The sequence below is a fragment of the Lampris incognitus genome, chromosome 18, assembly GCF_029633865.1.
Source record: "Lampris incognitus isolate fLamInc1 chromosome 18, fLamInc1.hap2, whole genome shotgun sequence".
Classification (NCBI taxonomy): domain Eukaryota; kingdom Metazoa; phylum Chordata; class Actinopteri; order Lampriformes; family Lampridae; genus Lampris; species Lampris incognitus.
In genome coordinates this window covers 34,528,353-34,541,315 of record NC_079228.1, presented here as the reverse complement: position 1 = coordinate 34,541,315, position 12,963 = coordinate 34,528,353, and the positions used below count along the sequence as shown (strand labels likewise).

Genomic DNA, 12,963 nt, shown 5'->3' with positions numbered 1-12,963 from the left:
CCCTACTGCGTCACGACAAGACAAAAAGGAGGAGCCACCCTGTGGCGCTATTTGGCATTGCATTTATATTTAAATTTACTTTTTAAATTTTTTTTTAAAAATAAATGTATTTCTGATTTTTTCCCCTTTTTCTCCCAATTTAGTGGCCAATCGATCCCTATGTTAGTTCAAACCCCCACCCTCGTACCGCGTGCGTTCGCCAACTGCATCTCTCCGCCGGCAGTCTCGAAGGAGACGCCTCGCCACTTCCGTGAGAAGGCGACTCCAGGCCGAACCACTGCTTACACACACACACACACACACACACACACACACACACACACACACACACACACACACACACACACACACACACACACACATTCATGTGACCAACACAAGCCCTAACCCTAACCCCCCTCCCGAAGACAGCGCTGCCAATTATTGCTGCTTCATCGAGTCCGACCATAGTCGGATCTGACGAGACCGGGGCGCGAACCCCCAGTCCCCAGCGGGCAACTGTATCGACACAAAGCTGATGCTTAGACCGCTACACCACAGCGGACCTGTACATTTACATTTATATTTATATTTGTGGTGGTATAGCTAGTGTGGGGTATAGCTCAGTGGTAGAGCATTTGACTGCAGATCAAGAGGTCTCCGGTTCAAATCCGGATGCCCCCTAAATATTGTCCTGTGATGGACTGGTGGCCTGTCCAAGGTGTCTCCTCGCCTGCCGCCCAATGACCGCTGGTATAGGCTCAGCATCCCGGACACAGAGGGAGAGAGACTTCACTTTTAAAATAACTTTTATTTACATCACAGTAAAAAAAACGAACACTCCATTCCCATCAAGTCAACATTAAACAAACTGGTAAGCTAAAAAAACAAAATATCCTGCATCATTACTCCATCAGAATACACACACACACACACACACACACACACACACACACACACACACACACACACACACACACGACCATAACGAATTAGAAATCCAGAACAAGTGACCCATCTTCACTTAGTGACCATAAAACACGTCGTAGCCCCCCCACACAGCCCTGACAGAGTCCAGATCACTGGTCAGGGTGTAGAAAGCGTGCTCTAGTCTCAGACGAGCCGCCACCAAAGCCTTCATGCTCTGCACCACACCGGTCCAGCCCTGACCTAGCATCTGGTTCCTCCTGGTCTTCCAGATCGCTAGCTTGACAGTGCTGAACTAGGACCAGGAGCAGCCTTCTTCTCGCCGTGTATTTGGGCACCAAAACAAACATGGGGATGGAGAAAACCTCACCCAGAGAGAGAGAGCGAGAGAGAGGGGGGGGGGAGGGAGAGAGAGAGGGGGGGGGGGAGAGAGAGAGAGAGGGGGGGGGGAGAGGGAGAGAGAGAGAGAGAGAGAGAGAGAGAGAGAGGGAGAGAGGGGGGGAGAGGGAGGGAGAGAGAGAGGGAGAGAGAGGGAGAGAGGGGGGAGATGGAGGGAGAGAGAGAGAGAGAGAGAGAGAGAGAGAGAGAGAGAGAGAGAGAGAGAGAGAGAGAGAGAGAGAGACATCGGGCAGGTGCGGGTGGAGAGAGCTAGCAGCATGTGGCTAGTTAGCAAGAGCCCCGGGATTGCCGACTAGCTCAGAGTCGAGTTCAACACTGCGACCTTATTGTGTAGTACACACGTCGATCACACACTTGCCGCCATTGTGTCGGCCACACAACCGCAGGTCTCCACGGCACCATGTCCGCCGGTCACAGACGTGAACGGTGAAACACAAAAAACTACAACCTGCGCCACCCCCTTTGGGGTGACGGTCCGCTCTCGTGGACGCCGGCGGAAGCGGCGCTGAGCGCGCTCTACCCTACTGCGTCACGACAAGACAAAAAGGAGGAGCCACCCTGTGGCGCTATTTGGCATTGCATTTATATTTAAATTTACTTTTTAATTTTTTTTAAAAATAAATGTATTTCTGATTTTTTCCCCTTTTTCTCCCAATTTAGTGGCCAATCGATCCCTATGTTAGTTCAAACCCCACCCTCGTACCGCGTGCGTTCGCCAACTGCATCTCTCCGGCCGGCAGTCTCGAAGGAGACGCCTCGCCACTTCCGTGAGAAGGCGATTCCAGGCCGAACCACTGCTTACACACACACACACACACACACACACACACACACACACACACACACACACACACACACACACACACACACACACACACATTCATGTGTGTGACCAACACAAGCCCTAACCCTAACCCCCCTCCCGAAGACAGCGCTGCCAATTATTGCTGCTTCATCGAGTCCGGCCATAGTCGGATCTGACGAGACCGGGGCGCGAACCCCCGTCCCCAGTGGGCAACTGTATCGACACAAAGCTGATGCTTAAACCGCTACACCACCGCGGACCTGTACATTTACATTTATATTTATATTTGTGGTGGTATAGCTAGTGTGGGGGTATAGCTCAGTGGTAGAGCATTTGACTGCAGATCAAGAGGTCTCCGGTTCAAATCCGGATGCCCCCTAAATATTGTCCTGTGATGAACTGGCGGCCTGTCCAAGATGTCTCCCCGCCTGCCGCCCAATGACCGCTGGGATAGGCTCCAGCAACCCTGATTGGGATGGGCGGCTTGGATAATGGACGGTTGGATTTATATTTACCGGACTCGGACTGTTACAAGACCATCCCTTTATCTATCTGTTTTACTGCCCACTCCTCTTTTCATCCTCCCTCCTGTCTGTCCCACGTATCATCCCGTGGCTGTGGACAGTCAAACATACAGTCAAGCTCAGGACAATCGTTCACTATTATCGTTTATCGTCTTTCCATAGTATTGTATTGGGATGACTTTCTGATATCGTGACGCACAATTTTGCCGCCCCCAAAATAGCGATGACGAGATTCGGTTCGATGTTATCCTCGCATTAACGAACAGTCCAATGTAATGAACCTCAGCTGCATTCTTAAACGTGGTGTTTCTGCATATGTAAGAAGATTTTTGGGGCTATATATCGATATTTTGCAAAAACGCCCAATAATTATCGTTATAATGGTATTTATCTCTCCGCACGGTAGACAGTTTCTGCAGACCGTCGATGACTGAAGGCCGAGTTACTAAATGGACGGACCGGATTCCCTGAAGAGTTTGAGAGACCAGCCTTTGTAAAATTCGGTCCTTGAAAAGCATAAAACAAGACGTCCTTAAGGAAATTCTTGAAAGTGTGAAAAATGTTGAACTCGGAGTCGTACTGGCAGTAAAACATACGTCTGACATGCCCACACCGTGGTCTCATAGACGGGGAGCAGACAAAACAGGAAGACGCAATGCACTTCCTTGTCCAACCGCCAGACCAAGGGCACCGCAAAACAAAACAAAAACAAAACAAAACAAAAAACCCTAAAAAAACAAGAGTTCTAATGCTATTGTATGGTGACCTGAGTGGGATATTCTTAGTGGTATTGTTGTGTTGTGCTTTCTCTGGCCCTTCTTCACAATAGTGCTAACCAGACCAATTACAGTTGCATAAAGCCACCGAGGAGGCATTCTGAACACGTGACGTCAATAGTAGTACTGGCTCACGCGCGCAGACAGTCAGAGCGAGAGAGAGAGAGAGTGAGAGAGAGAGAGAGAGAGAGAGAGAGAGAGAGAGAGAGAGAGGGAGAGAGAAGGAGAGAGAGAGGGAGAGGGAGAGAGAGAGGGAGAGAGAGAGTGGTCTTAAGTCAACAGAGTTAATAAGCTAGAAGCAAACCTAACTTTAGAAGTATAAACACTTGGAGGTTACTCCTGCAAGTGCTTATTGCAGACCACTTGTGATGCCTTTGTTTATCCTTTTCTAAGTGTCTAAATGGAAGCGTCGCAACGGTGTCCTGTGCAGACCCTCTATCTCATAAAAGCGTTGGACTTTTCAGGAATTTCACGTTTTTGTTTTCCCTCTTCACATCCAATATTCTGTGATATTTGCCGGTGTTCTTGGTGTTTTTGCAGTCATGAAACATTCGGCGGCTAACAGAGAGAACGTATAAGCAAGCCACCAGCAGTAGAAGATAAACAGCATCGGGGTCACCGGGGTCATGAAAGATCCCAGCAAACAAAAAAAAACGTCCCCAGCACGTCCCCTAAAGGTCCTCTCCGAACGTCCGGTAAATGTCATTGTGTGGGGTTTTCATTACGTCACCGGGACGTCCCGATGACATTACAGAGACGTCAGGAGAAAGTCCTCTAGACGTCCCCGGGACGTCCCGACGACATTACAGAGACGTCAGGAGAAAGTCCTCTAGACGTCCCCGGGATGTCCCGACGACATTACAGAGACGTCAGGAGAAAGTCCTCTAGACGTCCCTGGGACGTCCCGACGACATTACAGAGACGTCAGGAGAAAGTCCTCGAGACGTCCCGACGACATTACAGAGACGTTAGGAGAAAGTCCTCTAGACGTCCCCAAGACGTCCCGACGACATTATAGAGACGTTAGGAGAAAGTCCCCGGGACGTCCCGACGACATTACAGAGACATTAGGAGAAAGTGCTCTAGACGTCCCCTGGACGTCCCGACGACATTATAGAGACGTTAGGAGAAAGTCCCCTGGACGTCCCGACGACATTATAGAGACGTTAGGAGAAAGTCCCCGGGACGTCCCGACGACATTATAGAGACGTCAGGAGAAAGTCCTCCCCGGAACGTCCCGACGACATTTACAGAGACGTCAGGAGAAAGTTCTCTAGATGTCCCCGGGACGTCCCGGGGACGTTATTGTGGGACGTTCAAAAAACGTCCTGAAGACATTACAGGGATGTTAGGGGAAATTCTTCTAGACGTCCCCGTGACGTTATTGAACGTCCCGAGGAACGTCCCCGTGACGTAATGCAAACCCTACACAATGACATTTCCCGGCCGTTCGGAGAGGACCTTTAGGGGACATGGTGGGGACTTTTTGTTTGCTGGGGTAAGAGTCTACTGCAGGACGCAGAGGCTTCTTACACTTGTTTACTGTATTTTGTTTGTTGTTTTCCAAAGTGAATGAATGGAGGCTCGTGGGCTCAGCCTGTTGTCTCTCTCTCATGAAAGCGCCAGGGTGAAACACAGACGGCTCAACATCACCGTGGCCTCGTGAACAGCGAGAGGAACTCCGGGTCCCGCATCACCGGGACACACCGCGCCGTGTCTCTCGTCACACTGAAAGGAAAATGTTTATTTGTCCTCCAGCCGCAATTATTTTCCTCGTCAGCGGGGTTTCTCTTCTTCGGATCGGTCGGCTGTGCTTCATGACAAAGTTATTTTCACTTTCTCCCGATTCTCAGACTCGCACCGTTTCTTCCTTTGTTAAATGTTAAGCGCTTTGTAACATTGTGTTTAAAACCTGATCAGTAAATAAAATCATTGTTGTTGTTGTGAAAACAGAGAATTTAACGTCCTCTCTCTTTCCGTCCACAAAATCATTAATGATTATATTCATATTTTCAGTCACACGTTGTGTGTGTGCGCCTACGTGTGTGTGTGTGCGCGCGCGCGCGCCTACGTGTGTGTGCGTGCATGCATGCATGCACCGTACGCGCCTGTGCATTAGGTGTGAACGGTGTGCACGTGCCGCTTCACCCTCCCACTTGCACATCAGTATGGATGAGCGCGTGTCCGTGCACGCGGGCAGAAAGAGGCGGACGTGTCTGCGTTGATTCCTTGCTGTCGTCTATGGCGACGCATTACCCCGCTACGCGGCGTGAGATCAGCCCCCCGTCAGCCTACGCGAGGAGAAGCAGATCCCCGGTGCCTGTTTCAGCCCCTCTCCGTCAGTCTGGATCCACTAGAGGGAGACGTCCGAGCACTTTTGCGCAACGAGTTCCCCTTTGCAGCATTGAATGTGGACGAAGCGAGGCAGGGAAAACCACATTATTTAACAACCCCCCCCCCCAAAAAGATAGAAAACTGCGTCAAGACTTGTAAATACATCAAACCAAGATCTTTTTAAACTTTACGTAATGAATCCTTGACTAAAACGTGCATCCAGAGCATCATGTTGGCCACAGCAGTAGGAGAAGCGGACGCTCCTCACAGATGCGACAGGTACTCCTGCTCCGCTGCGGGGAAACGGGTGGAGCCGTCCTGAGGGTGGAGGGGGAAGCTTTCCTTTCTTCTCTCACTCAAAATCAACCTAATGAGTTGCGACCCCAGACCCCCCCCCCTCCACTGGCATGTTTTTACAGTTTTTTTTCTTTTCTTTTAGTATTCATGCTTATTCATGCTTTCATTTCAAAATCCCTGCACGCGCCCTCTCCACCCAGATAGCTGCACCATACAGCTGACGTTGCGTCACCTCCACACGTTCTGCATTAGCTTGACAGCCAATGCGGCCCATTGTGGCGGATCAGCAGAATGACTTCTTTGTGTGTGTGTGTGTGTGTGTGTGTGCGTGCGTGTGTGTTGCTTATAGTTGTGTCATTCTCGTACAGGATGTGAGCAAAGCTTGGCCCTGTGGCTGCAGACTTGCAGAGAGGTGCCCCCAGCCACCCCTGAACCACAAGTTACCCTTGTTGGAGCACCGTAGGCACAACCCGCCGCGTCTGCGTGAGTCACGTTGTGTGGGCGCGAGTGTAGGAGTGAGAAAAAAAAGAGAGAGGTCTATTTCCTTTGTGTTCACTGATTCGCAGTGAATCGTCTCCTCGACTGCAGGGGCAACGCGGGGCACTGCAGGACAAAGCTCCCACCAGGCAGCGGCTCACCCTCGTCCACTGAACGTCAACCAGTTGAAAATGTATAGCATCTTACGCGCGCGCGCGCGCGCACACACTTCCCCTTTTGCTGACTCTGGTGCCACACGAGGAATCTAGACAAGGGGTCACACACACACACACACACACACACACACACACACACACACACACACACGCAGACATATGAAGACATACAACGAGAAAGAGAAACCAGCTCTTCAGGTTCCTCCTCGGGTTTCTCTGTGTAGGCAGAGAGAGAGAGTGACTGTGTGTGTGTGTGTGCGTGTGAGCGAGAGAGAGAGAGAGAGAGAGAGAGAGAGAGAGAGAGAGAGAGAGAGAGAGAGGGACGATGTGTGTGTGTGAGCGAGAGAGAGAGGGACTGTGTGTGTGTGTGTGAGAGAGAGAGAGAGAGAGAGAGAGAGAGAGAGAGAGAGAGAGAGAGAGAGAGAGAGAGAGGGACGGTGTGTGTGTGTGTGTGTGTGTGTGCGTGTGTGTGCGTGTGTGAGCGAGAGATAATTCTGCATTGACAGCAGACCCCCCCCCTCCCTGTCTTCCTCTTCGGACCACGTGACTCCGCGGGGCCTCTCCAGACGCTGAGTAAAGGTGTTTTGGTGAAGAAAGCGTCAAAGCAGCCCCGAAACTGCTGCACGTTACTTCACCAGAAACCACTGCAAATCCCTCCTGACAGCACTTTACCCCCCCACCCCACCCTCTCTCTATGTATATATAATAAATTAAACTTGTGTGTGTGTGTGCGTTTGTGAAAATAAAACCCAAAATGCCGTCGCAACACTGTAGGTTTATTTTTGCATGACAATCCCCACAGCAGATTTATTTTTATTTTACCCCCCTTTTTTTCTCCCCAGTTGTATCCGGCCGATTACCCCACTCTTCCGAGCCGTCCCGGTCTCTGCTCCACCCCCCCTGCCGATCCGGGGAGGGCTGCAGACTACCACATGCCTCCTCTAATACATGTGGAGTCGCCAGCCGCTTCTTTTCCCCTGACAGTGAGGAGTTTCACCAGGCGGACGTCACGCTATTCCCCCCAGTTCCCCCTCCCCACCGAACAGACACCCCGACCAACCAGAGGAGGCGCTAGTGCAGCGACCAGGACACAGACTCACATCCGGCTTCCCACCCCGCAGACACGGCCAATTGTGTCTGTAGGGACGCCCCACCAAGCCGGAGGTAACACGGGGATTCGAACCGGCGATTCCCGTGTTAGTAGGCAACGGAACAGACCGCTACTCTACCCGGAGGCGTTTTGGCCGTTCGTTCACACGACAACGGCGTTTTTGGGAGCCTGAAAACGCAAACTTTTTTAAACCGGGTTCCGGAGTGAAACATTTTGAAGACGCAACCCCAGCGTCGCCGTGTGAACTGGGGAGACGGTGACGTCACGGCTCCACTTCGCACATGCGCGTTACGTTTTCAGTCAAACGGCCATGCGCGGGTAAGGACAATGGCGGACCACCGAGCTGTGTTTAACTTAGGTGTGTCTGCTAAGTCGTCTGAAGGCGGAACGTTTTTAAAACGCAAAGGAAAAACGTTCCCGTTTTCAGCAAGAGCGTTGTCGTGTAAACGTAGATGAGTGAGGAAACGTTTCCTCTCAATAACTGTTGCGTCCAGATGAACTGATTCATCCACCCGCTTATCCTGGTTCAACTTCCGGGTGCTGAAGGGCTTGTGTGACCTTTGACATCAGTAGGTGTTGGGAAACAGGGCGCTGGCCAGAGGCCTGGTTCCGCTGTCTCCGCCCACTTCCTGGTTCCTGCGGGTTTGTTTTTTGTTTTTAATGGCGCACAGCGTGTACTTGAAATCCTCCTTGTAGCGTCTCTGTTCTACATCAAAATTCGTCCCCATCTGTTCAGATTAACAAATCACACCACTTCTAACGCTGTGGTGGAGTCAGGCTACAAACATCCCTGCCGTCTGGCGCGTTTTGACGCCATATTATCTGTTGTTCATCAACGGCCACAGTTCACAAATCCGAGGTCCTGACTCACTGTGGTCATTAAAGACCCCGTGGCGCCTATCGCAAAGAGTGGGGGGTTCCCCGGTGTCCTGGCAAAATTCCCAAACTGGCTCTCTCCATCTGGCCACCTAATCACCCCCCCCCCCGGTGTAACTGGATCAATGATTCCTCCCTCTCCACCGCAAACTGATGTGTGGTGAGAGTTCTGGCGCAAAATGGCTGCCGTGCATCACCCAGGCGGGCGCCACACCATTGATGGTGGTTGAAGTGAGTTACCCCCTTCCCTGTGAAGCGCCTTGGGTGTCTAGAAATAGTACTTTTCATGATAAATAATAATTATAATAATAATCATTACATTTATAAATGTAATGTTAACTACTAATAAGACCCGTTAGCCCCTAGCTAAGGGGTCTAACCCTTTAGCCGAGCGGTTAGTGATATCGCCTTGTGGTGCAGTACACCTCGTATCGAATCCCGCACCGGGCAAGAAAATAACCGGTTACAGTAATGATTATTATTTATCATCTATGTCAGATATGAGAGAGAGCACTAATCCAACACACATTCAACCTTTTCTTTTTTTAAAAAATATGTTCAATGAACAATGAAAAAGGAGCCATTGCAGGTTTGCGTCTCAAGATATTTTAAAGGTGCGTTTCATACAGTGTTCATCCAGAGTCCTACATATGCAGGCTCAAGCATATTTACACAACATATAGATATATTTATGTATATGTATATATATATGTATATATGTACAGTCCTTATATAGAAAACAGAACTACTAACAAAAATAATCAGCTTTTTATAGCAGCAAAAAAGGAAGAAACTAAGAGAAATATATATATTTACATCTTTTTTTTGTTTCAAATGAAAAGGCATATTACATACATGTTTTCCCATTCTTTAAGTTTTCTTTGTGATTAAACCTCTGTGAGGATAAGAGTATACAGGCATCTCTCACCATCATTCACAACACACAGACAGTCTTCTAAATGCAATGCAGAGCCCTTACATAGACAGAGTTGGACCAGGTTGTCAAAAGGAGCCACATTTGCTGACCCCCCCCCCTTTCTTTCTTTTTAACTGAACTGGCTGTCAATATGGGGAAAATAAACATCCACCAGAAAACTGCACTGGTGAGATGTTGAAGATTCTTGGCATGGAAAAAAACAAGCTACTTTGCCAAAGACCTGGATCAGGATTATAGATTTAAAATGGCAGCTGCTTCAAAGTGCATTGGCCAAACTCTGACTATCAATGGCTCTGTTTAAATGCAGAACAGCAAGGACAAGAGAAGACTTTCCTAAGTGAATTTAAACACGGTGGGGGACAATAAATGCAACTCACAGATTGTAAATATTAACTTCTGGTATTGCAGCCATCGGTTTCAGAAAGTGTTAGGTGTAAACCTGGTGCTTGGAAAGAATAACCACCAAAACAGAAACTGAGATGACATTTTAACACACCATTAGCTTTACGTTGTAAGCACCTGTGAATTCAAACACACACTCACGCGCACACCGCTCTCATCCATTCCAGTCTCTCTGCAGCAACTATCCTGCAACCACTACAGTAAGAGCTTTTTTTTTTTAATAAAGTGAATGTGTCCTTTTAAAACAAGAAAGCTAAAAAATAAATAGCCGAGATTTCAATTCTCTTCTTTCTGCAAGACAGTTTTTTTCTTCATTTTAGCTTTAACTTTGTATGTGCAAGTTCTGTGCGACGTCAGACCTCCTGGCATGTCGAAACGACAATACAAAGTGATTTCACCGGGAATGAAATCACTTTACATTCACTGACTTAGACTTTATAAGTCACCTGATGGAATAAAAAAAAAAGTACTCAATCGCCCAATAGGCCATGCAAGAGGCCACGCTATCTTAACATTCCAGGGTCTACGGTGAGAGGCTCGGGACAAAAAGAGCAAAAAACAAAACTTCCCATTGCATTACACCAGAGACACTTCAAACTGTACTTCAAGTATTCAAGCCTCGCTGTTCCTTCCCTACACGCGTAACACGGACGTGTCGCTGCCAACCCATCGGTGCAGTAAGCTGCGTTCACACCGGCGGCGACTCGGCGACATACAGCGGCGACACGCTGTCGCTTGCAGCCAGCTTGTGGGCGCTGCTAACATGGTTCTGAGGAAGTGGGCGACACATGTATTGACAGGAGATGCATCGATTCTCTTTTGTGTGTGTGTGTGTGTGTGTGTGTGTGTGTGTGTGTGTGTGTGTGTGTGTGTGTGTGTGTGTGTGTGTGTGTGTGTGTGTGTGTGTGTGTGTGTGTGTGTGTGTGTTACTCACTGCAACTCACCAGTGCAGCAAAGGTACTGAGGGTATTCACAGTGGTGTTGTGGGCACGCTGTTATTATTAGGGCCACGTCTCACGCCACCTCGGCTAAGTGTGCCGTCCTGTGGGAATCCATTACTGGGTGATGTCTGACTAGTAGCACACGTTTTTCTTTCCGGCGGAAACTTAACTTAGAAATAAAAAATTAAAAAAGCACGCGTTTACGCAATGTGCATTGGTAGCATATTCTCTACACTTGCATCTTATGTTTATAATATAAACTACTACTAAGACACGTTAGCCCCTAGCTAGCGGGTCTGACCCTTTAGCCGAGCGGTTAGTGATGCCGCCTTGTGGTGCAGTACACCCCGTATCGAATCCCGCACCGGGCAAGAAAATAACCTGTTACACTGGTGTGTAGTGGGCAGGCTAAGCTAACTGCTAGCTCATTGCACAGGCAGTTCCGTCAGTCAGTGATTTTGTTCTTTAGTTTACTTTGACGTGTGTTCTTGTAGTGTCTGGACGTGTTTTTGGCTTTGTGTTGCACTGCCGTGGGCAGAGGGAAACGATATTTCGTTTCATTTCATGTACTTGCACACGACATGACAAATAAAAGCGTTCCCGATTAATCGAGAATCAAGTGACGCCCCGACGCGTGTATTTCCCATTAAAACGTTTCAGGCGATCCAGCTTGTGGTTGAAAAGGTTCCCCATCAACATGTCGTGACAGGAACGCCGGTAACCGCTCTATTCAGGTTCTCCTCCATGTTGGCTATAGGAGCTAAAATGCTAATAGGAACCAAAGTTTAGGGAAAATGTTTCGCAGAGAGAATATAAGAGGAACACGTCTGCCCTCTGATTGGCCGTCGCTCAGCTGCGTCACCGCTTATTTGCATAAAGTTCAACGTCGCCTGGCAGCGTAGGCCCCACGATATTATGAACCCTACATAGGCCTCGCCAAGACCCAGAATCCTACTATGGCCACGCCAAGACCCGATGCCTCTGATTGGCTAGTACTCGTTGCCTCCGTTGGTTAGGTTGGTTAAGGTTAGGGTTAGCCAATCACAGACAGAGTAGGGCGGGTCTTGGCGAGGCCTTGTAGGGTTCATAATATCGCCCCCCGGAGACCGTCGGAAACCAATGACTTCCGGCCGCTTTGTCGCTGCCGGTGTGAGCGCAGCACCAGAATGTAACACAACATGACGAAACCTGCAACACTACCAAGGCATTTATGTCGCGTTTTATGTTGAAACGTGTTAAAATATGTGCATGTGCTGAAACTGACGTGCTCTTGTTACGAGTGTACCGACTCAGACCTCCGCACAATGCAAGTTCAAGTTAAAAAAGATTACATGTCGGTTTTTTATATTCGGACAAGAGAAAGGAATATACAGCCATGCATTAAAAAAGAGACCCCTGACCAAGGACAGCAAAGACAGACCACCATAGTGATTTGCCCGGGATCATATTATGGCATTCAACACATGCACGCCGGTGTTGCTGCATGCAAAACCTAGCAACTCAAAAGTTCATAAATTGTCATGTTTCTGTTGGAACTGAAAGTGTACGTATACATCCTTTAACAGGGTATTTGTTTAAGGCCCTAAGGCCCAGAAAATCCATTCAATAGCTAATGATCTTCCAATGGAGCAGTCATCCCACTTACATGTGAAGTCTGCCTTTCGCATCACTGTACTGTCCCCACATTTGTGTCCTAGTATAGCCAGAGCCGGGTCAAGCCACAATGCAAAACACCTGGCACCGATTCATCATGTCTGCATTGACTGAAACTAAAAAAATAGCTCCACAACGGCTACACTATGGACAACTATCCAAACAGGCGCACCAACGGTCTTTAAGTCACTTCACTTTCAGTGCAATCCCATACAGCGAGTATTAACACAATTTTAACACATCTCAGAAGTCAAATAAAAATAAGTTTCAAACGAAACACTACACCATCGGCAAAGGAACTCTCAAACATGTACATTGCCGTTCCTTTCAATTTGCATTTTTAAGATGA

General features: G+C 48.6%; 1 protein-coding gene and 2 non-coding genes across 3 annotated transcripts in view; 2 read left to right on the top strand and 1 right to left on the bottom strand.

Annotated features, from left to right (window-relative positions):
* The window catches only part of cfap20 (cilia and flagella associated protein 20), a 3,660-nt gene extending 2,504 nt beyond the window's left edge, over nucleotides 1-1,156 (bottom strand). The window contains exon 1 of the mRNA XM_056298038.1: nucleotides 1,049-1,156. Coding sequence (XP_056154013.1) covers nucleotides 1,049-1,156 — 108 coding nt within the window. The remainder of the gene's footprint in view (nucleotides 1-1,048) is intronic.
* On the top strand, nucleotides 592-663 carry trnac-gca (transfer RNA cysteine (anticodon GCA)). The gene has a single exon. It is a non-coding gene; the product is annotated as a tRNA-Cys (tRNA).
* Nucleotides 1,157-2,417: 1,261 nt separating the features above from the next.
* trnac-gca (transfer RNA cysteine (anticodon GCA)) lies at nucleotides 2,418-2,489 on the top strand. Its single transcript has one exon. It is a non-coding gene; the product is annotated as a tRNA-Cys (tRNA).
* The last annotated feature ends 10,474 nt before the right edge of the window (nucleotides 2,490-12,963 follow it).